Source organism: Elephas maximus, chromosome 22 (genome assembly GCF_024166365.1).
Source record: "Elephas maximus indicus isolate mEleMax1 chromosome 22, mEleMax1 primary haplotype, whole genome shotgun sequence".
Lineage (NCBI taxonomy): Eukaryota > Metazoa > Chordata > Mammalia > Proboscidea > Elephantidae > Elephas > Elephas maximus.
Window position 1 is genome coordinate 58,384,810 of NC_064840.1, and position 24,902 is coordinate 58,409,711.

At 39.9% G+C, this 24,902-nt stretch overlaps 1 protein-coding gene across 2 annotated transcripts in view; it reads left to right on the forward strand.

Moving 5' to 3' along the window:
* Nucleotides 1–13,592: 13,592 nt before the first annotated feature.
* KAT6A (lysine acetyltransferase 6A) overlaps nt 13,593–24,902 on the forward strand; it is a 115,552-nt gene continuing 104,242 nt past the window's right edge. For both annotated transcript variants that reach the window (XM_049865078.1, XM_049865079.1), the window contains exons 1-2: nt 13,593–13,687; nt 16,319–17,242. In XM_049865078.1, the coding sequence (XP_049721035.1) occupies nt 16,643–17,242 (600 nt within the window). In that variant the 5' untranslated portion in view covers nt 13,593–13,687; nt 16,319–16,642. The remainder of the gene's footprint in view (nt 13,688–16,318; nt 17,243–24,902) is intronic.

Consider the following 24,902-nt stretch of genomic DNA (forward strand, 5'->3'; position numbering starts at 1 on the left):
TTAATGGTCTGACTGAGACTAGAAGGACCCTGGAGGTCATGGTCCCCAGACCTTCTGTTAGCCCAAGACAGGAACCGTTCCCAAAGCGAACTCTTCAGACAGGGATTGGACTGGACAATTGGATAGAAAAAGATACTGGTGAAGAATGAGCTTCTTGGATCAAGTAGACACTTGAGACTATGTTGGCATCTCCTATCTGGAGGGGAGATGAGAGGGCAGAGGGGGTCAGAAGCTGGCAGAATGGACACAAAGAGAGAGTGCAAGGAAGGAGCAGGCTGTCTCATTAGTGGGAGAGCAAGTAGGAGTATACAGCATGGTGTACAGAAAATTTTGTATGAGAGACTGACTTGATTTGTAAACTTTCACTTAAAGCACAATCAAAAAAAAAAAAAAAAGGGTCTCTTCCAGTTTGTTGACCAGGTAGCTGACTTCCAAATTTCTTGGCATAGATGAATGAGTGTGTCTAGTGCTGCATCTCTTTGTGGAAACATCTCAATTTGTATTCTGCCAATTCCAGGAGCCTGGTTTTTCACCAGCGCCTTCAGTGCTGCTTGGACTTCTTCCTTCAGTACCATTGGTTCTTGATCATATGCTACCTCCTGAAATGGTGGAACATCAACCAATTCTTTTTGATACATTGACTCTTCTTATTGTACTTCCTGTGTCGTTTAATATTTTTCTTACAGAATCCTTCAGTATCGTAACTCGAGCCTTGAATTTTCTCTTCAGCTCTTTCAGCGTGAGAAATGCAGAGCATGTTCTTCCCTTTTGGTTTTCTACCTGTAGGTCTTTGCACATTTCATTACAATATTTTACTTTGTCTTCTTGAGCCACTCTTTGAAATCTTCTCTTCAGCTCTTATTTCGTTTCTTCCTTTAGCTTAAAAAAACAAACCAAACCAACTCCAACTCATAGCAACCCTATAGGACAAGGTAGAATTGCCCCATAGAGTTTCAAAAAAGCACCTGGTGGATTCAAACTGCCAACCATCTAGTTAGTAGCCATTGCACTTAACTACTACGTCACTAGGGTTTTCTTTAGCTTAGCTACTCTGTATTCAAGAGCAAGTTTCAGAGTCTCTTCTGACATCCATCTTGGTCTTTTCTTTCTTTCCTGTCTTTTTAATGACCTCTTGCTTTCTTCATGTATGATGTCCTTGATGTCATTCCACAACTTGTCTGGTCTTTGGTTTTTGTGTTTAATGAGTCAAATCTATTCTTGAGATGGTCTCTAAATTCAGGTGAGATATACTCAAGATCATACTTTGGCTCTTGTGAACTTGCTCTAATTTTCTTCAACTTGAACTTGCATTTGCATCGGTGGTCTGTTTCACAGTGGGCCCCTGGCCTTGTTCTGAACAATATATTGACCTTTTCCATGACGCGTTCCACAGATGTAGTCAATTTGACTCCTGTGTATTCTTTCTGGTGAGGTCCATGTGTATAGATGTCTTTCATGTTGGTGAAAAAAGGTATCTGCAATGAAGAAGTTGTTGGTCTTGCAAAATTCTATCATTCGATTTCCGATGTCGTTTCTATCACCAAGCCATATTTTCCAACTACTGTTTCTTCTTCTTTGTTTCCAACTTTTGCGTTCCAATCACCAGTAATTATCAATGCATCTTGATTGTATGTTTGATCAATTCCAGGCTGCAGAAGTGGGTAAAAATCTTCAATTTCCTCATCTTTGTTTTTTTTTTTTTTTTGGCATTAGCGGTTGTGCATAAATTTGAATAATAGTCATACTAACTGGGTCTTCCTTGTGGGCATATTGATATTATACTGTCCTTGACAGTTTTGTACTTCAGAATAGATCTTGAAATATTCTTTTTGACGATGAATGCAATACTGCTCCTCTTCAATTTGTCATTCCTGGGATAGTAGACCATGTGATTGTCTGATTCAAAATGGCCAACACCAGTCCTTTTCAGCTCACTAATGCCTAGGATATTGATGTGTATGTGTTCCATTTAATTTTTAACAACTTCCAATTTTCCTAGATTCATACTTTGTACTCTCCATGTTTTGAATATTAATGGATATTTGCACCTGTTTCTTCTCATTTTGAGTCATACCACATCAGCAAATGAAGGTCCCAAAAGCTTTACTCCATCCTCATCATTAAGGTCTACTCTTCTTTGAGGAGGCAGCTCTTTCCAGCCTTATTTTAAGTGCCTTCCAACCTAAGGGGCTCATCTTCTGGCACTATTATCAGACAACGTTCCACTGCTATTCATAAGGTTTTCGCTGGGTAATTTTTTCAGAAGCAGATGCCCAGGTGCTTCTTTCTAGCCTGTCTTAGTCTGGAAGCTCAGCTGAAACCTGTCCACCATGGGTGACCCTGATAGTATTTGAAATACCGGTGGCATAGCTTCCAGCATCACTGCAACTTGAAAGCCACCACAGTATGACAAACCGACAGACATGTGGAGTCATGTAATTTAAATCCTCTTAAATTTATTAAAACTTGTTTTATGATCCAGAATATGGTCTATTTTGGTGAATATTTTGTGTGCACTCACAAAGAATGCGAATTCTTCTGCTGTCGGGTACATTGTTCTATAAATGCCAATTAGTTCAGATTGACGGTGTTGTTTAAGTATCCTATATCATTATTCATTTTCTTACCAATTATCGATTCAGGAGTGTTGAAATCTTTAACTGTAATTGTGGATTTATCTATTTCTTCTTTCAGTTCTATCATGTTTTACTTCAGTATTTTGAAGGTCTGTTATTAGTTATATATACATTTAGGATTGTTATGTCTGTTTGATGAATTCACCCTTTTATCATTCTGAAATATTCCTTTCTATCCCTGATAATATTCCTTGCTCTAAAATATATTTTGTGTGATATTATTATAACCACTTCTACTTTCTTTTAAATAACATTTGCCTGGTATACCTTTTTCATTACTTTTAACCTATTATATATTTATATTTAAAATGTATTCCTTGTTGTTGGGTGCTGTTGAGTTGATTTTAACTCATAATGACCTTATCTGACACACTTGAACTGCCCCATAGGGTTTTTTTTTAGGATGTAATCTTTACAGGAACAGATAGCCAGGTGTGAAGAACTACCGTGGAGTCCCTGGGTAGAGTTAAGCTGCCAACCTTTCTGTTAGCAGTTGACCGTGTAACTGTTGTGTGTTAAAATTCCATCAACTCAAGTCAATTCCAACTCACAGCGACCCTATAGGACAGAGTATAACTGCCCCATAGTGTGTCCAAGGCTGTAATCTTTACAGAAGCAGACTGCCACATCTTTCTTCCATGAAACGGCTGGTGGATTTGAACCACCAATATTTCTGTTTGCAGCTGAGCACTTAACCACTGTGCCACCAGGGCTCCTTCTGTTGCAGATAAGACAGCATGTATTTGGGTTATGCTTTTATCCACTGTGATATCACAACTTTTAATTGAATGTTTAGACCATTTTTATTTAATATAATTATTAATACCTTTGACTTCAAACTACCATTTTGCTATTAGTTCTCTATTGGTGTCATTCTTTCTTTCCTTTGGATGAACTTAGAATTTTTTTGACTCTATTTTATTTCCACTATCAGGGTATTAAGTGTATCTGTTTTACTATTATTTTTATTTTTAGTGGTTGCTGTAGTGTCTATAATAGAGGCTGTCCCCAACTTATGACATGTTCAAGTTACAATGACCCACGCTTACGACCATCATTGCATCTGGAATGTTGCATCTTTCTGGGAAGAATTTACGGGAGAATGCATGTAGGAAATATGGAAAAAAATTGCTGAGTTATGTGAACACGCTCCCAGCATTCGATCAGGATAATGTCACGGAAGAGATCGGTGGAAAAACTGTCCATATAGCAAGAACGCTGAATTTAGAACTTGGTATCGCTGATGTGAAACAGCTCATAGGTCACGAAGAAGGAGAATTAACAGATCAAGACTTAAAGGATTTTGAAGAGGAAAGAAATATTGCAGAAGAAAGAAATAATGAAGAATAGGAACGAGAGAAGTTGTCAAAAAATTTTATATTGAAAGGATTAGCTGGGGTTTTTTCTAAACTAAATCAGAGGCATCAGTTGCTTGAAAACATGGACCAAACGCTGATTACTTTGCTAAAGTCGATAGGGAGATTTGGGGAGGAATGTTACCATGAAATATATGAGGACAAAAAAAAAAAAAAAGAAAGAAAGAAAAGGACCATAGAAACAGCTCTCACTAATTTTTTTGACTAGAAACACCATCCCCATTCTCAGGGGTAATCCCAATGATCCAGGACCTTTCACAAGTGGAGTTATTACCACAACTGACAAAATGCCAATGTTGTCCAACTCTTCCTCATCATTGGATAAATTTTTGTGTATTTTTTTATGTACATACGTTATATATTAAAATATTTCTGTAAGTTTATACGTAATGTTTCCAACACCCAAAAGCAAAAATAGATCGGATTTATAAAGATGCTGATAATAAAAGTCAATATGAATGAAAGCAAACAAAAAAAAATGAGGAGTTCAACTTATGTTAAAACCAACTTGTGACGGAGTTGTTGGAACAGAACCCCATTGTAAGGAAGGGGCTACCTTATGTATCTTTAGTTTATCACGGTCTACCTTCAAATAATATGCCATTGCATACATAGCGATGGGAGCCTTGGTGGTGCAGTGGTTAAGCACTCAGCTGCTAACCAAAGGTCAGCGGTTCAAACCCACTACCTACTCAGTGTGAGAAAGATGTGGCAGTCTGCTTCTGCAAAGATTTACAGCCTTGGAAACCCTACGGGGCAGTTCTACTCTGTCCTATAGGGTTGCTATGAGTTGAAATTGATTCAACAGCAATGTGGGTGATGCATGCATAGTGTAAAATCTTACAGTTACTTCCATTCTCCCAGCCACCACGCCCATCATCCACTGTACTTCTATACAAGTTTCAAATCCCACAATCTATTGTTACTATTATACAATATAAACATGTAAACATATAAACAATCATCTTAGAAAGAGATTAAAAAGTTGTCCTTTATATTTATCTATGTATTTCCCATTTCCTGTGCTCTTAATTTCTTTCTATAAATCCAAATTTCCTTTATTTCTAAAGAAATTTCTTAAACATTTCCAGCAGTTTAGATCTGCTGGTGGTAGAGATAGTTTCTTTCTTTCCTTCCTTCCTTCTTTCTTTTCTGTCTCTCCCTCTCTTCCTTCCTCCCTCTTTCCCTGTCTATCTACCTACACTTTACTTTTTAGAGCGGTTTTAGGTTTACAAAAAAATTGAGCAGAAAGTACAAAGAGCTCCCACATACCTTCTCTTCTCCAAGTACACAGTTTCTCCTGTTATTAACATCTTACATTACTGTGGCACACTTATTAAAACTGATGAACCAATACTGATACGTTATTATTAGCTAAAGTCCAGAGTTTATATTGGGGTTCACTCTTTGCACTATACAGTTCTGTGGGTTTTGACAAATGTATAATGTCATGTACCCACCATTGCAGTATCTGCCAAACAGTTTCACTGCCTTTAAGATGCCCTCCCCCTTTCCCTGAGCTCAGGGCAACCACTGATTTTTTTTTTTTCACTGTCTTTATAGTTTTGTCTTTTCTAGAATGTTATAAGGTTGGAATCATACAATCTGTAACCTTTTCAGACTTGCTTCTTTCACTTAGGGCTATGCACTAAGGCTACTCTATGTCTTAGTTTGATAGCTCATTTCTTTTTAATACTCCATTGTATGGATGTAAGGATCCCTGGAGGCACAGTGGTTAAGCAGTCAGCTGCTAACTGAAAGGTCAGTGCTTGGAACCCACTCCACAGGATAAAGATGTCTCAGGCTGCTTCTGAAAAGGCTACAGCCTAGGAAGCCCTATGGGGCAATTCTACTCTGTCCTATAGGGTCCCTATGAATTGGAATCGACTTGATGGCAACAGTTTTGTATGGATGTACCACAGTTTTTTTAATCCATTCAGTGTTAGCTATTGTTTTTCTGAAAAAGTCTATTTTGCCTCCATTTCTGAGAGATATTTTTGCTGATTAAAGAATTCTAGGTTGATCTTTTTGATCTTTCAGTAATCTAAAGATGTTTCTTCATTTTAATCTTGATTGTATAGTTTCTAATGAAAAAACCAAACCAAACCCATTGCTGTCAGGTCAATTCCGACTCTTAGTGTCCAACCCTATAGGATAGAGTAGAACTGCCCCACAGGGTTTCCAAAGAACAGCTGGTGGGTTCGAACTGCTGACTTTTTGGTTAGCAGCTGAGCTCTTAACCACTGCACCATCAGGGCTCTTTCTAATGAAAAGTCTAATGTAATTCTCTCATCTTTGTTCCTCTGGCTGCTATCAAGATTTTTCTCTTTATTACTGATTTCAGCAATTTTACTATAATATGCCTTGGCGTGATTACATTTTTATTTATTCGGGTTGGTGTTCATTGAGTTTCTTGAATTTGTGGGTTTATAGTTTTTATTAAATTTGGGGAAATCTCAGCCATTATTTCTTTAAAATTTCCTCTCCTCCTCTCCTTATATACAGGGTGAATTTAATACCCTTCTGAGGGTTCTACCTAAAGCCTTGTGTATTGAAAGTTCTTCCCCTTTTGACTGGTGGAAACAGGAACTATTTCCAGCTATATGTGAGCTCTGGGAATTGTTTTGCCTATCCTTCCCCCTCCCCCCCCTTTTTTTTCAATTAGCTTACAATTAGTTTCCACACAAACATGTGCAAATCAAGACTCAACCAAAGAGTCAAGAGGACCCCTCTGTACCTATCTGGAGTTCTCTATAGATGCAACTTCTCCCTTTCTGGTTCTCTGCCTTGCAAATTTACCTTCACCTTTCTGAATTCCCCGATAATTTGTCTCCTCAACTCGGCAATACTGCTGGACTCTGGACTCCCCCTCTCTATCAGGTGGCCTGGAAACTGTCTCCAGGGAGTAGGCTGTGGCAATCATATGTTTCAACTTGTTTGCTTTCCTTCTCTCAGTGATAGCTGTCTGTCATCCAACATCGGAGGCATCTGAAGACCATTTTTTCCTGTGTCTTCTCAGGTTTTCTTATTGTTTAAGGCAGGAGATTAAATCCAGTCTGCATTACCCAGTCATGGTTGGTAGCAAAAGTTTTTCACTTTAAAGTTTTAAAAAAATACAGGACCAAATTCATCTCACTCTCAGAAATCTGAGTTCAGTAGGTCTAGTGTAGGAGCTCTGGTGGCTAAGTGGTTAAGAGCTCGGCTGTTAACCAAAAAGTTGGCAGTTTGATTCCACCAGCTGCTTCTTGGAAACCCTATGGGGCAGTTGTACTTTGTCCTGTAGAGTTGCTATGAGTCAGAATCGACTTGATGGCGACAGGTTTTGTTTTGTTCTTTAGGTCTAGTGTGGAATTCCGGAATATTGTTTAAAAAGTACTCAGGTGAGAAGCCAACTCTTCAGACAAAGATTAGACTGTACTATAAGACATAAAATGATACTCATGAAGTGTGTGCTTCTTAGTTCAAGTAGATACACGAGACTAAATGGGCAGCTCCTGTCTGGAGGCAAGATGAGAAGGAAGAAAGGAATAGGATAGGAGCTGGTTGAATGGACATGGGAAATCCGGGGTGGAAAGGAGGAGTATGCTGTCACATTATAGGGATAGCAACTAGGGTCACGTAACAATGTGTGCGTAAATTTTTGGATGAGAAACTAACTTGAGCTGTGAACTTTCACCTAAAGCACAATAAAAGAAAAAAAAAGTACTCAGGTGATTCTGATACACAGTTGGTGTTGGAAACTATACATTGGTACCTGAGGCAGAACCTTGTTCAGACATTTTCCTGCTTAGATGAAAGGACAGAACGTACTCATTTTTAAAACTTTTTTTCTGGTTCTGGGTGTGACAGAATCCTTGTAACAGACCAATAATTCAGCTGAAAACAATTAGGAGAGTTAAATAAAATATAAAACATTCATTTTAGGCATCAGAGAGCTACTGAGGCAAACAGGACTTGAGAGGATACAATCTCAGAGAAGGGGAAACCACAAGCAGAGCTAAGATGACACCACAGTACCTCCTTTCCTTGGGGCAATTCTGGCCATAAGACAAGAGCCTAAGTTTTGGGACAGAGTCCAAAAAGAGGCCTCAAGGGGCAAAAATACCAGCAGAAAATTTGGCAGTTAAGCATGGTTGGAGAGGACAAAACTTAAAGACCAGGGGGGCCAGATTTCCAGTAAAAAAGGAAAGGTGAATAACTGAGCTGAATACTCTGCCTGTTTCCCTCAAGTCACTTGTCAAATTCTGAAGAACCCTGAGACAGAAGGTTAGAAAGCCAAATAGAAAGCCTCTGAAAAGTGGAATGGAGTTTTTGGCAGTCCCACAGTGCTGGCGGAAACAAGGATTAGAATTCAGTATCCACTAGGGCGAGAGGCCAAGGGAATACACACATTCTCAGTTGGAATTCCTGGAGGGATGTACTGTAGGAGCAGCAGCAAAACAGAGGTGGACTAAGCCTTGCCAAAAGTCAATCTCAAATTAGCTCATTCTTTGATTGACTAAGGTGATTAGTCCTCATTCTAACTGCTTTGCAAAGGAAAGAGTGAACCATCTCTGGATAGAGAAAATATTATCTAGAGCCTCTATAATTTTTCATACTTAATATATGGCATTCCCTCAAAAATTACCAGGCAAACCAAGAGGGGGTGGGGTGGGGGCTGAGTCCAAAATCAATGGGAGGAATATACAGTACAAATAGATCCTCAGGAGATCAAGATTTTGTAATTATCAGAAACGGGTTTAAAATAGCCAGGATTGATACATCCAAGAAAATAGAGGGAAAGGTGGAGAAAACAAAAAGATGGAGAATTTCACCAATGAATGGGTTTTATTTTTAAAGAATCATATAAAAATTCTAAAACTTAAAAAATACAATGAGGTGAAATGAAGAACACAATAAATGGGCTTAAGAGTAGATTATACAGAAGAACAGAAAATATACAAGCTCATGCTCAAAGAAGAAAAAAAAAGAGAAAAATGATAGGATATACAGGTAGTGAACAATGAAAAATTCTGAAATATGTACACTTCAATTCCTAAAAGGAAAAGAGATAAGAAAAGGTAATGACTGTATTCCTTGGGGTTGCTGTAATAAAATACAAGCCGGGTAGCTTACAAGAACAGAAATGTATTGCCTCACAGTTCTAGAGACTAGTTGTCCAGAATTCAGGGTGTCAGCAGGATCATGTTCTCTCTGAAGGTTCTAGGGAAAGATCTTTTCTTGTTTTTCACAGCTTCTAGTTTTTTTTTTTTAGTAGCCCCAGACATTCCTTGGCTTGTAGATGCATATTTACATGGCTATCCTCCTAGGTTTGTCTCTCTATATCTCTAAAGGGTCAAACTTAATTTTAATAGCTTTTGAAAATTCTATAAATTTCTAGGGTTTCTTCTCTTCTTTTGTAAGGAGTCACTCGGATTGGATTAGAGCCCAACCTACTCCAATATGCCCTCATGTTAACTTAACCGATAACATCTCCAAAGATCCTATTTCCAAACAAGGTCAAATCCAGAGGTACCATGAGTTAGGCCTTCAACATAAATTTCTGGAGGACACAACTCAATCCATAACGGTGACCAAGAATTTTCCAAAACAGATAAAAGATGTGAAGCTACAAAAATTCAAGGAACTCCATGAATGGACACCACCCCAGTCATGAACCCAAGCGGGATAAATTAAAAGAAAACTACATCTAGACACATCATAGTAAAACTGTTGAAAACTAAAGACAAAGAAAAAAAAAGTTAAAATCATCCAGAGGTGGACAAAAATACAAGCAAGAACACAGACAGATACTTGTACACCAATGTTCATGGCAGCACTATTCAGAATAGCCAAAAGGTGGAAACAGTCTAAATGCCCGTCAACAGATGAATGGATAAATAAAATGTGGTACATGTAAAAAAAAAAAAAATTTTTTTTTACATGCATACAATAGACTACTATTCAGCCATATAGAGAAATGAAGTCCTGATAAATGCTACAACATGGTTGAACCTTGTTGTATGGTTTGAAAATATGCTGAATGAAATAAGTCAGTCACAAAAGACAAATATATGATCCCATTTATATGAAATATCTCGAATAGGCGAGTATATAGAAACCAAAGTTTATTAGGGGCTACTGAGGGGCGATGGGAGAGAGGGGAAGAGGGAGCTCATTATTTAGGGGACACTGAGCTTTTGTTAAGGGTGATGGAGAAATTTGGAAGTGAATAATGACAATGGTTGAACAACATGAGAAATGCAACTAACGTCAATGAATTGTGCATGTTGAAAGTGTTAAAATGGCAAATGTTTTGCTACATATATATTTACCACACACACACACACAGAGACACACAAAACCCAGCAAAACTAGAAAAAGGCATTATTTTGCACTCTAAAAGTTCATGGTCTAAAAATTAACTATTAATGTGTACTTTAACATACAAAGGAGGGCAGGTTTAAAAAAATGTGGAATAGTATAAATGAATTATGATTAATAATATGTTAAATTGCTACTACCTTTTTTTTTTATAGTATCTAAATACGCTATGTGTATTTACAGTTCCAAAAAAAAAAGAAGGCCTGAAAGAAGAGAAAAAGAGATACAAAATAAGTGGCCATGTAGAAAATAAATAGTAAGATGGCAAGTATAAATACAAATATAAATCCTCAAAAAAAACCATTGCCATTGAGTTGATTCTGACTCGTAGTGACCCTACAGGAAAGTAGAACTGCCTTATAGGGTTTCAAAGGAGCAATTGGTGGATTTGAACTGCCAACCGTTTGGTTAGCAGCCGTGGCTCTTAACCACTTTGCCACCAGGGCTCCTAAATACAAATATATATTAAAAAAATACAAATAAAAAAAACCAAATATAGCAGTAACTATATTAACTGCAGGAGTGCAGTGGTTAAGAGCTCAGCTGCTAACCAAAAGGTCTGCAGTGCGAATTCACCAGCCCCTTCCTGGAAACCCTATTGGGCACTTGTACTCTATCCTATAGGGTTGCTTTGAGTCGGAATCGACTCCATGGAATGGATTTTTTTTTTTTTTTTATATTAACTGTAAATGTGCTAAAAAACTTCCTGCTGAAACTAGGACAGAGAAACCTAGGCTGAGCTGTACTCTGCATAAAATGTAGTTATCAGCTGCAACCCAAAAGGCAGCTTTTCCTTGGGCAAAATGTGGAAGCGGGAAGCTTTAGCTGCCAGCCCTACAGGGCTGAATTCTTAGTGAAGGCTGAGCTAAGCAAACCGTCATTTCAGAGCAGTAAATCGTTATCTAACTTGCAGAAGGTGAGGACTTTAATCTGTTTTTATTGCAAACCTTGTACTTTGAGAAGACCCCCTGAATGTGTCATTTAGTTATGCAAATGTAAAGCAAAGACTCTCTATGGAAGCTGTTTGAAAAGCTAAACTGTGCTTTGTTGTTGCAAATTGTTTTAAAATCTTGCTACTGTGAGTTTAAAAACTCTTTTCAGAGGGATAGCTGTGGCTAGTTTTCTTTCAAATTATCCAAAAGCAAACACAGCTCATCCCTATCATTTGTCTTCTGAAAACCATAGACTTTAGTCTCATATGAAGAACACTTTTTCTTATACTAATGCCACTTCATCTGTCTTCTTTGGGAAACAAAAACCTTGTCTTATTTTCCTAAAAGAAAATTTGTCTCCTCTCACCACCCCCCCCGCCCCCGTGTCTGTTTCTGTTTTTATAAAGAGCTCCCATTTTACCTGAGAATACTTCTGCCTGATTCATCTAGGATGGAAGGCATCCTTTCTAATAGATTTTTTTGTACCTCCACCACCACCCACACCACCCATTGCCATCGAGTCTCCCCTAATCTGGGGATGGGGCTTGGAAGTAGGTGATGAACCGTGCTGACTCAGTAAGTCTCAGCACACCACATTTGTTGTCAATGTTAATGTTGAAATGTTGCCTTGGCTGGACCATCATCTGAAAATATAATACTTTTTATTCTCTAGACGGTCTATCGTGTGGAATAATAAGGCTAGGGATTAAAATGAAGAAGGTTTATAGAGACAGGAAAGTATGGGTTGGGGTATAAACAAAGGCAGGACCCGAGGTAGGTGAAGTTTCCACGTCAGAGGCTTAAAAAAATGTTCATTCATTAGCAACTTTTTTTTTAAGCTCCTACTCTTGTACAACAAGCATACTGGGCACTGGAGATACAAAGAGTCACCCTAAAAAAGCATTTATCTGGGGCTATATTCATAAAACATAGATAAAGACTCACACCCTGAGTGACAAATGAATAGGGCAAATGGTCAATACCACAGAAGTTCAGACCAGAAAGTAAATACCAAAGTTAAGGCAGTAAGTCAGACGGTGGTCTTTAAAAGGTAAGGGTGAGATAAAATGAGGTGTGGAAACACCTAAACAGGAGGCACAAGGTAGATAAATGCCCACTAACAAGAATACATTTCCACACAAAATTGTTAAGCATTTACTCTGTCCTCTCATTTGTCATTTATTGTCTTTCCAGTGAATGCAGGAAAGAAAAAAAAAAGTATGACTGAATCTCTGCCTCAAGGAGTTTAAGTCTACATGCGAGACAAGACAAAGAAACACACATGCAGCTAGTAGAGGACAGACTTGCCATAAAAAGTGCTAGATCGTGGTTCAGCCCTAAATGCAGCCAGCAGTGATTCTGCACAGGGCAGGAATACAACACAGGCTTTGGAATACGACAGATTTAGGCTCCAAACTCAGGTGTCTGCTACGTACTACCTGCATGACCTTGGGCAAGTTACACGACCCGAGTTTGCGCTGTTTTCTATAATAATGGCTCTGCTAGGGTCTAATAAACTCTCAGTTGTTGTGGGGAGTATGAAATGAAGTCATTGTGGTGAAAGGGCTTGACACGGGTGTCTGAGTTTCTATCTACTGTCCTCCCCCACGCTTTTCCCTTCTCTTCGCATCTGCTCGCCTGCCTACCAGTAGGGGTGAGATGTCTGGGGTGAGCAGAAAGGGAAAGATGAAGGGAGGCAACTTCCTCATTTTCCTCCCCTCCCCCGACCTCAGGTTCCGGGAGAGTCACTGTGGAAGTGGGTGAGGGCACAGAAGAGGGGAGGGAGGCTCTGCTAACTGTAAACACAAACGCCACCAAGAGTTCCGATCTCATCTGGCTACCGGATTTCCGTGCTATACTGAAGCCACCCTACCCATGCCCCTGCTCTCAGTTTCCCCAGCTGTGTAATGGGAGTACATCGTCGTCTTCTTTTCTGCCGTAGACGCCCGGCCTAAACGCGTGAGAAAGGCGAGAAGAAGCCCCCAGTTGCTGGCCTCCGGCCCCACCAAGTCCTCCTCCCACTTTGGCTTTGGCCTTTTGTACCGGCCCCACGTGACCCGCCAGGCCGGCTCTTCCCTCCTGCCCCGCCCCGCCCTCCGGCCTTTCCCGGCTCCAGGCCTAGCTCTTCCCGCTCCGCGACCGCCCCCCTCCCGCGCGCCCCTTTCCTCCCCCTCCCCCCGCCTCCTCCCAGGCTGTTCCCGCTCCCTCCCCCAGGCAGCCGTTCCCTCGCGACGCTTCCCCTCCCCCCGCGGCTGTTCCGCCGCCACGCCTCCCCTCCCCCCGGCCGGAGCTCACTGTCTCCAAGATGGCGGCCGTGTCAGTTTGGGGCATCTCCGCGGTCCGGCCCGGCGCCCCGGGAACCCGGCTCTCTTCTCGCCCGGTAAGTAGCCGAGGGGCCACCCCCGGCTGCCCTCGGCCACCGAGCCCGAGGCTGAGCCGCTCCGGGACCCGCTCCACCGCCTCACGGGGTCGGCGGGCCGCTGCAGGCCCCGCCGCGGCCTGCGCCGCCTCCTGCTGCTCTGCGCCAGGCCTCGGGCTGGGGCGCCGCGGCCGCCCCCTCGCGCCCAGCCGGCGCCCGGCTTCCTCCGCCCCGGTGGCCCGCGCGCTCGCCGGCCCGGAGCTCCCGCCTCCCGCCGGCCGTGCCCAGCCTGGGGAGCCGGCGGGTGGGCGGGCGGGCGGGCGGCGAACGGCCCAGGCCTCGGAGCCTCGGAGCCTCGGGGCCTCGGGGCCTCGGGCTGGGCTGCGCCGGGAGCCGGCTCTCCCCCGGGGCGCGCCCACCGCCCGGCCCCACCTGCGCCCGCCCGGTCGCCGGCCGCCGGCCGCCCGGCCCTGCCCCTCTCCCCGCGCCGCCTGGCGCGGGCCCTCTGGGCTCCGGCCGGGGGCGCCGAGGGGCGAGCGGGGCTGCGGCGGCCGGTGGGGGTGACAGGCTGGCGGGTGTTGTGGTGCGGAGGAGGCAGCACGTGTGGTGTTGTGTCTGTCGGGCTGTCAGCCCGGGCTGGGAGGGAGGCGGCGGGCGCCTGTCAAGCTTCGGCCGGCGCGGACGGGAGCTGCCCGAGCTGTCAGGCTCCGGGGAGCCTCGGCGCCCCGCACGCCTCCTTGGAACCGGCCCCGGTGGGGCTGAGTGTTCGGAGGAGCTGGGAAGGGGAGACCCATTGCGCTTAACTCTTTCACGTGATTTCATTGTTAACTTATTCCTTGGGTTCTGTGCTCCCCAAGTGGGAGCGGCGAAGCAACCCATTGGCAGACTACAGGGCTGTGCCGTTTCAAGTTTTTAAAGTTTCTCGCTCTTTAAAAAGAGAGCGCGAAGATGTGTTTGGGGGTGGGGAATGGGGAGGGAGGAAGAAGTCGGAAGCAAGTTGCGATTTCTCTGCAGCCGCTTGTGTACTTTCCGAGAGTTAAGGTTCAAGTCTGCAGGCTCTTTATTTTCTGAAGACCTGGACGCTGATGGAAATCTCGGCCGGAGAGACAATGACTGTCATTCATTCTTTTACCTGCGAGATTAATCAGTTAGAATGTTCCCAGCTTAAACTCAGGCTGTAGCTCCCCATTTAGTTTAGCGTTAGTGTCTACATAATGAACTTTCTGGGAGTATTTCTATGATTTTTATCCTCTTGAGACCCTCACCATAAATGAGGCATAGCTTTCCCGGGGGCCTTCTTTTTAGTTAGCTGATTTTGAAATAAATCTTGCCTCGGGTTTGAGTGCTCGCTTCACCCTTTTTTTTTCCGCTCCGAGTTAACAGTACTCTCTCTTTTCTGATCCCTATTAGTTTTCCTTTGGATTTTAATGTCACTCTTAAGAAAAGTTACTGTGGAAGCCATTTTTCTAGCATTGTGTACATTGTAATGTGATTGCTACCTGAGAATAAGAGAAGTTGTATTAAAAAAAGCTGAAGTAAAAAGTTTAGTTTTTTTGAGGCAAAGAAGTCATTTAGATTTAGAATTTGTTATTTTGGTGAATTTTTTTTTTTCTTATTTGTATCTGCCAGATTCTTGTGTGGGAAAGAAGTTTCATTTTGATCCTAGAGGGGCAATTCTTGTTTATGTTTTATGCGTTAATGTTCAGTACAGGACAGCAGTCTAGCAATCTTGAATTCAGATCTCTGTGAGATCCGACTCCTCTTTAACCCACAACTACTGTGTGTGTGTATGTATATAGTACCGTTCACGTGTATATTCTGTACGTTGACATGTAATATGTATATTTGACTCCAGTGACCCTGGGTCTTTCTCACTTCCACTTTATCTGTAGATTGTTTATGAATGACTTGACAGTTGTTACTCCTTTCAGTATATGGATATTAGTATCTTAGTTTGGGTTAGGAGGAACTATAAGCATGTAATTCTTAAGAGTTTGAATGAAATTGGATTATTTTAAACTTCTTTAAGCACTTTTTCACACTCGGCCCTTTTCAGTGTTATTTTTGTTCCCATTTGGAATGTTTCAAGTAGTAGTGTACTTAAAATATGAGCTTGGTCTGTAAATTAGAATTGTTTCTTTTAATATATGAAATAGTTAAAATTTTCTCAGTGGTTGTCTGCCTATCTTATTGTTTTTATCCAGTCTGAATGTCTGGAATTTTGAAAGATGAAAGATTTACTTTCATTGCAGGATTCTTTCTACTAATCCAGTTATTTGTTGAAGTGTGCTGGATAGTTACTTCTTGGGGAAAGATGTCAAGGAGGAGTTGCAGTTCATAGACTGGTGAGCAGAGATTGGGAGCACAGAATAGCGAGCACGCTCCTGGTTAGTTGTAGCCTAAGGTCATTCATAGAACATCTCATCTTGTGTCCTAATTACTCATCTTTTTTTTTTTTCTTCTTTCTGTTTTACCCCAGTGACTTACATACATGTTTGTTTTGGGGTGTTGATAGAAATGTCTTAAACTCCTACAGGTGTTCAGGAAACACTTGTTACTTACTTAGTTTAAAAAAGAATAGAATATTTCAGTTACAGCTTATTTTCAGTGGGCTTGATGTGGAAAACTGACCTTGTTTTAATTGCTTTACAGGCATGAGATGCACGTTTTTCTAATGTGAAGCTGGGAATGAGATGTTCTTGAGTCTTTACAACTTTCTGAAGAGACCCATGTGTGGTGCTATAAAGAAATTTATTGGGAAGTGTGATGATATTTCAAATAACAGGTTGTTTTGGTTTCTAAAATAAAATTGGAAAGCGTTCTACTTTGCGAAAGGAGAAAAGACTCAGGCCAGAAAACTTGTATGCTATGGTTAACTGGTTCCCAGCCTCCGAGAATCTTGTTTTCCATGGTGTGAAACTTACTCAGCATCAGGATAAGGGATAACGACTCTATGGATATACAGAATCCTTCACCATGGTAAAACTCGCTAACCCGCTGTACACGGAGTGGATTTTAGAGGCCATCAAAAAAGTGAAGAAGCAGAAACAGCGTCCTTCAGAGGAAAGGATATGCAATGCAGTATCTTCATCCCATGGCTTGGATCGTAAAACTGTTCTAGAACAATTGGAGTTGAGTGTTAAGGATGGAACAATTTTAAAGGTCTCTAATAAAGGACTCAATTCCTATAAAGATCCTGATAATCCTGGGCGAATAGCACTTCCTAAACCTCGAAACCATGGGAAATTGGATAATAAACAAAATGTGGATTGGAATAAACTGATCAAACGTGCAGTTGAGGGCTTGGCAGAGTCCGGTGGCTCAACTTTGAAAAGCATTGAACGTTTTTTGAAAGGTCAGAAGGATGTGTCTGCGTTATTTGGAGGCAGTGCTGCCTCTGGCTTTCACCAGCAGTTACGATTGGCTATCAAACGTGCCATTGGCCATGGCAGACTCCTTAAAGATGGACCTCTTTATCGGCTCAACACTAAAGCAACCAATGTGGATGGGAAAGAGAGTTGTGAGTCTCTTTCTTGTTTACCTCCTGTGTCACTCCTTCCACATGAAAAAGATAAGGTAAGAACGGTATATGCATCAGAGTTCATAGAGCTGATGATATAGGATGCTTCAAGCTCACGTTCCTGGGAAGTTTTGTGTTTGGGAACTTTTTGTGTAGCAATCAATGCTGGTTTTTTATTTTTGAGTTCTGGATGTGAGAAATTAATAGATGGTGATTGTTTCTGATACTTTGAAATATTTCATACCTAAGATTCAATGTGTTGGATATTAATCTAGCTAAAAGAACATTTAGATTAGAATTAGAAAGAAACATACATTAGAACTTTTGAGTTAAAGTTTTTATAATACCTTAGTGGCTGGAAGTTAATGAGCGGCTGAACACTGGAAACTTGAATTTGAAACAAGCAGCTGACTAAGAATTGTATTTCTTTCTTTCTATCCGTTTTGTTGCAGGTGATCATTAGAGGAATCAGACTGGTTCTCATGACCAATTGTAGTAGCCAAATAAACTTAGTTATTTTTATTTCTACTATTTGTGTTCTAGGTTTGCGTATATATGATGAAGTCCTAAACGTTACTGTTGCTGACAGCTGTAGTTACATGGGTCAGGAGTACATGGTAATCTTGTATTAGTAAATTCTGGAGAGTTGGGAGTAACGATGCACAGGCGGTGTGCCTTAAAGCTTTGCTTCATGTTTTTGCTGTAATTTTTGTGCATTTTGAAAGTATGTCTTATCAGTAAATTCTGGTCTCTAACTAGGTATTTGAGGATGAGGAGAATTTTGTTAGAGGTCATTTTTTGCATTGACCTGGTGTCTTAGCTATGTATTTAAGTGCTCTGAATTGTAATTTTTGTGAAGAATGGAAGTACTTTAAAATGATTGTACCCTTTAGTACACATTAGTAAAAGCATCTTTTCATTTTGCATAAGACCATGTAAGTTACTCCCTGCTATGAGAAGATTGTGTAGTTAATACTGAGCATATTTAAAAATATTTGAGATTTGTTCTAAATTTATTGCAGTTAACAGCCCACCAAATGACTACCTGTAGTTTTAGTGTACTTAACAATTGAAAATTAACAGTAGTTTTGATGAAATGTTCAGAGATCTACTGTAGAGTTCAGTTTTCTCTGAAAATTGGAATAGAAAACATTTTCTTTGAAACAGAAACATTTTGTTACTGCTGTTACCCTTCATGATGATTCTGGTAGTCATGAATTGATAGACAACACCAATCATAAAATGGTTTTACATCATTTGAGCGTTAAGACTGTGGCAGTTAAAGTTCGAGATGGGCAAGTAACTGACATGCTCTATTCTGTGTTTGAGTGCCCTGTGAACTCTTATCTTTAAGAACTGCTTCTTGATCACATGTGACTGAAGTTAAATAAAATATAACAATTTGATTCCTACAAGTGTTATCAAATGATCTAACAGATTAACTGCTTGGAGACAACAGGAATTTATATGTAGACAATTCAGTGCCATGCTTGTGTATTGGGTATTGTAAGTTCTTGTTAGAATGCCCTGGGCCTCTTCCTTGAATTAGATGTTTTAATTTTTAAAAAATTAGCCATAAATAAAATGTCAGTTGTGCATATTTTTAAAAGATAGTCAGTATAATACCAAACCTGTTGCTATCGAGTTGTTCCTGCCTCACGGCATCCTACAGGACAGTAGAACTGCTCTGTAGGGTTTCAAGGAGCAGCTGGTGGATTTGAACTGCCAATCTTTGGTTAGCAGCCTGAGCGCTTAACCACTGCACCACCAGGGCTTTGTATTAGAATCTTGGAGTTTTACTTTTGAGAGGGACTTTGAGAATCATCTAGTCCAACAACCCTTATTTTGCAATTGAGCTGAGAACCTTTGCTGAGGCCATTGCATTGCACCTTTGTATTAAAAAAAGTTTAAATTCAGTAGAGATCCACTGGTTTTCTTTGGTTAAAAATACTTCTTTGGATTCACAGCTTTAATATATAATGTTAATATTGTACTATTTGAGTTAACTGAGGTAACTAAATTTTGAGCATACATTTGGAAAAATTGAATTTCTTTGAGGACTTCCACGTATGTGTACTGATCTCATTAGGAAACTAATTTCGTGATAATATTTATGAAATTAGATGAGATCTGTTCTATATTTTGGAGCCCTGGTGGTGCAGTGGTTAAGAGCTTGGCTGCCAACCAAAAGATCGGCAGTTCAAATCCACCAGTCGCTCCTTGGAGACCCTATATGGCAGTTCTACTTTGTCCTGTAAGGTCGCTGTGAGTCGGAATCGACTCAACGACAATGGGTCTGGTTGGTTTTAGTTCTATATTTTAATACCGAGTCTTTTTTTAAGTAGTAGACTTCCTCGAGTGACTTTCGCCAAAGATATGAAAAGCCCACATTCAAAATCATAATACAGTGAAGTCTAGGGTGAGAAATTATTTCCCTTCCTGAACGGATTACAGTATATGTTTGTTCCTTTTATATACTTTCCTTCCTCCCCTTCAAGCTACCCAATCAATTCCTGTTGAGAATTGTTTAGTTTGCTGTTATGAACCTAGATAGTCTTAAAAAAAAAAAAAAAATTCAGACTGTATTTGACAGCGATGGAGAAAGGGAGGTGTTGACAGAACTAGTTTCACTTTTAGACATCAGTTAATCAGCAAATAGTTACTGAGTACCTACTGTGGGCCAGGCACTCTGCTTGGAACTGAAATGGTGTTCTCTTTCCTGGAATGCTATTGTATCTATTGGCTGGGTCAACTGTGGGGTGAGAGATGAAATTCAAGGACAGTATGGAGTGACCTGAGCAAGTTCCTCTTTGCTTTTTCTATATCAGTTCTCACTTTTAAAATTGGTAATATTAACCTTTGGAAGGAGCTATAGAACTGTACATTAGATTTTTGGCGGCTGAGTGGCTTTTGATTTTTCGGGGAGGTCAGCTGTGTAGAGAGCTATTTTCAAGAGGAGTTTTTGTGAAGGTACTTGAACTTTAGTGTGCTATTTTCACATTGGTAAGTAGAGAAGAGAATCTATGGGATTCTGTGATTTAAACGACAGCACTGGGTATGCATATTATAAGGGAAATTTCTGAGTGAGCTTTAGGGGTGTAGTAGCTTATTGTGATTTTATTTAGCATGTGTTTACTATGTGCCAAGCATTACTTAAATGCTATACATATATTCAGTGATTTAATATTGTATAATATACGTACCTTTACCTTACAGATTAAGAAACTGAGGCTCCCCTGAAAGTTTAGTAATTTACCCAAGTCACGCAGCTAGTAGGTGGCAGAGCTTGGATTTGAACTGGGCTGTTTGGCTGCAGAGTCTTTGTAACCGCTGTGCCTACTGTTTCTTCAGAGTTGTTACATATAATGTGTATCATTGCCCTCAAGCGTAGAATGTAATCATCCTCGTTGTTAACGTCGTACTGCATTCTCTAATTGTAAAAGGGCACATTTTCCCCTCTCTTTCACTGTTTGTGGAGTTCTGGTGGCGCAGTGGTTAAGAGCTACGGCTGCTAACCAAAAGACCGACAGTTTGAATCCACCGTGGAAACCCTATGGGATAGTTCTACTTTGTCCTGTAGGGTTGCCATGAGTAGGAATCGACCTGTCGGCATCCGGTTTGGGTTTTGGTTTGGTATTCAGTGTTTGTGTCCCCTTTTTCTCCTCTATCATGGAATGAATTCCAAAGCTGACTTTGGACCAGTGATATCAGGAGCCAAAGATTATGAATAATCTGGTTTCTAAACCTGAGGTTCATTAAAGAGAGAAAAGCTGAGTCCACGTACCGTTTTACCGTTTTTCTTTAAGATGACTTTGGTGCTTGTTTTCATTTCAGTTGTCTTAACTAAAGTTTTCTGATTTGCAGTTTGGGGGTTGGTTGCTGGCTGTAATAGAGTGCTTTCACTTGGGACAAATTTTGCTTTCCCTTGAATTGTGGGATATGGGTGAGAGGAGGACATAGTATGTGAGTAGCTTAAAGTGCAACCCTCCTTGAAGATTTCTTTCTTTTTGAAATTTTATAGGTAATATTGTAAGATAATTTGTCCGTTTACCTATTATCATTCAGCAAACATTTGAATGCCTACCAAGAACATGGCATTTAGGATTTAGGATCTGGGGTGGGTGGGTGGGGGTTTAAGTTAGAAAGCATGGAGATGTGTAATAAAATTTTTTCCAAACCCTTTTTTTAGTTCATCAGATATAACTTTTTTTTTTAAACAGCCATTATTATTTTTTCATGTCAATTAGGTATCATGAATCTCTGAGAGATAATTAGATATTTCTTGGGCGAGGCTAATTATTATTTGAGATTATAATGGTTCATTAAAAAAATTATCTTTGGACACTGAGTCTTGGAAGGATCTCTTTGCCTGGTCAGGAATAATTTTTACCTTGATTTCAAACTTCTGGGTTCATTTTACATACTTTAGCAGCTTTAAACATGTAATAATTATTACAGAAATCATTTACTTGAATATATAGTTTATGTTCCATATTAGTAGTCCAGAAATATATACTCTTTTATGGTAATCAGGGAAATCAGTACAGTAAAGTGTTATCCTGTGGAGTAGTAGTTTGGAAGAGAATAATAATTTGTTGAAGCATTCAGTTGGAAAGGGAAGAGAAGGTATTGTCAATTAATGTTATTGTTTGGGTTATTATCCAGCTGGGCAACTTGGAACAGAAGGATGAGTGATAAATCTATATAACCATTTAATATAAGTTATATCTCCATACAGTCAACTCTTAATAAGTTCAAATTATTTTGTTTTACTGGAATTTGGTATTTTAAATTCATAGCGTAAGTGGGTTTTGACAGGAACCTAAATTTTTGATGTAGAGATAATGATTAGAGTGGGATGTGGTTCTCAAATTAATGAGTTAAAAATGGTAACTGAGGACTGTACTTTAAAAAAAAAAAGTGGGTCCGGAGGGATTAGGCCTCTCCCCTCCATATGAAATTTTGATTTAGCAATTTGAAAATGGCCTCTATATTAAACTTGTTTGACATTTTATATGTTATACTAGTGGTGGTGTATAGGAAAATGGTTTATAAAGGTAAACTTGGTAATTTCAATTTGGGTAGTCTCTTGCTATGCACTTTGTAAAGAAGGCAATGAATGGCCATCACCCATGCTGTTAGATTCAGGGATGTGCTTCCTTCTTGACAGAATGATTGCCCACTTAAACAGCAACAAAAAACCTTAAAGCAAAAGGTGCAGCAAAAAATTGAGAAGAAATAAATTAGTACTAAATAAATGGAAAACACTGTCAATTTAAAGAGTAAATTAAGATTCCTTTAGGAGAGGTTGCAAGTATATTATATATATGTAGTGTGTTTATAGTATATATACACACACATACACCCTGACGTATATACATAAAACAAAAACCCACTGCCGTCGAGTCGATTCCGGCTCATAGCAGCCCTATAGGACAGAGTAGAACTGCTCCATAGAGTTTCCAAGGAGTGCCTGGCGGATGTAACTGCTGACCTCTTGGTTAGCAGCCATAGCACTTAACCACTATGCCACCAGGGTTTCCACAAATGTATATAGTGTATATAAATTGTGAGGATGGCGCAGGACTGGGCAGTGTTTCGTTCTGTTGTACATAGGGTCACTATGAGTCGGAACTAACTCTACAACACCCAACAACAATAGCAACAACAAACAACATCATACATGTAGCATATATAAACCAAACTTAACTGCTGTTGAGTTGATTCGAACTCAGCGACCCTGTAGGACAGAGTAGAATTGCCCCATAGGATTTCCAAGGCTTCTTTATGGAAGCAGACTGCTCCATCTTTCTCTCCAGGAGCAGCTGGTGGGTTGGAACTGCTGACCTTTCTGTTAGCCGCTGAGCACTTAACTACTGCGCCACCAGGGCTCTTTAAAATATGTATATGTAGTATAATTACTGGGAAACTTTTTAAAAATTGCAAATTTTAATTCTTACTTTGTGGAGGAGGGAATGGAGGATGATACCAGCTGTATTAGTCTTCAAGTATAGAAAGATTATTATAGAGAAAGTCAACTACATATGGTTAGGCTAATTTTATTTTTCACAATAATAGCAAGGACACAGTAACATGGATAATGTAGAGTTTGTAGTGTTATCAAGTTTGCAACTGATTGATCTCAAGTTGCATTTTTTATACAGTGCATTTCTTACATCTTTGTTTATACCATTTGCTGGGCGCTGAGGAGAAGCTGAGTAGAAATAAAAATTTGTTACCGACAAGTCATAGAGGTGGATTAATTGTTTCTGTGACTAGGAAATTGACTTTATCTCAGCAGATTTGTTCTTATTAAAAATAAACCCAGAAATTGAAAATAACTCAGGCAGAGATATGTTTGTAATGCAGTATTTTTTAAAATATAATAAACTGTACAGATATTTCAATCTTTTAGTTAGCCTGTGAGCTCAGTGTTTTTGTTAATATTTAGCCCATGACACTGAACACTTGAGTTACTGCTCGCCTTCATTTAAAACAACCTATGGTTTAGCCATTTGCTAAGCAACACTTCAATACCTAACCAACACACACAACTGAGATTTTTCTTAAACTCTAGTAACTAGCACATCACTCTTTTTCTGGGCTGCCTTCTGACAAATTGGTGAAATAAAGGGAGGAAATTAATGAAGAGATCATATACCGTAAATAGCTTCAGGAGTAGAGATCTAGAGGATCTAACCATCTTGGCTTCCCTTTTTCTTTTGCACCTGTATCAGTAGACTAAAGGAATGTAAGCAGTTGCTTATCGACACCTATTAATAGCTAACATTTGTTGCTTGGGTATTGTTCTGAGTGCTTTAGCATGTAATTTCTTATTAAATTTCAAAAGAACTGTACATGGTTATGTTCTATAGGCATAATATATTTATTTAATAATGTTTAATAATACAAATTTTCACGATGGCTTCTTGTACAAATCCAAATAGAAAGTGAATGTAAAGAAATATCAAATATATTACATTTTTTCTTAACCCTGGGTTTCTATTTAGTTCATCCTGGACACATTGCACTTACCTTTAATAGTGTAAAAGCAATAGGTAACAGGAACTTTGAATCTTGAAAAGGGCCTCTTGAGGTTGTAAGAACCTCCTTCACATCATTTTTTTTTTTTGCAATTGAAGAACTGGATTTTTTACTTTTTAATTTTTAGAGCAGCTTTAGGTTTGCAGAAATATTGTTCAGAAAAAGTGCAGTGGTTAAGGGCTCAGGATGCTAACCAAAAGTTGGCAGTTCAGATCTACTAGCTGCCCTTTGGAAACCTTATGGGGCAGTTCTGCTCTGTCCTATCGGGTCTCTAAGAGTTGAAATCTACTTGATGGCAACGAGTTTGTTTCTTGGCTTTATTTACCGCCTACACTTTATTTTTCCTGTTAACGTCTTGCACTTTTGTGGCACATTTGTTCCAACTGATGAACCAGTGTTAATACATTATTACTGACTAAGGTCCGTAGCTTACTTTAGAGTTCACCCTGTGTCATACAGACCTATGGATTTGACAAATGCTTACTTCCTTGACATCTTTTAGATTTTTTTGTTAATAGAAGAGAAGAAGTATATCTTCTACATTGATTTGGATCTTAACTATGTGAGAGAACAGAATCCAGGTGTCAAATCTGCTAGTTAAAAACAAAAGCACCAAAACTGTTGCCATCGAGTTGATTCTGGCTTATAATGACCCTTTTTGTATAGGGCAGA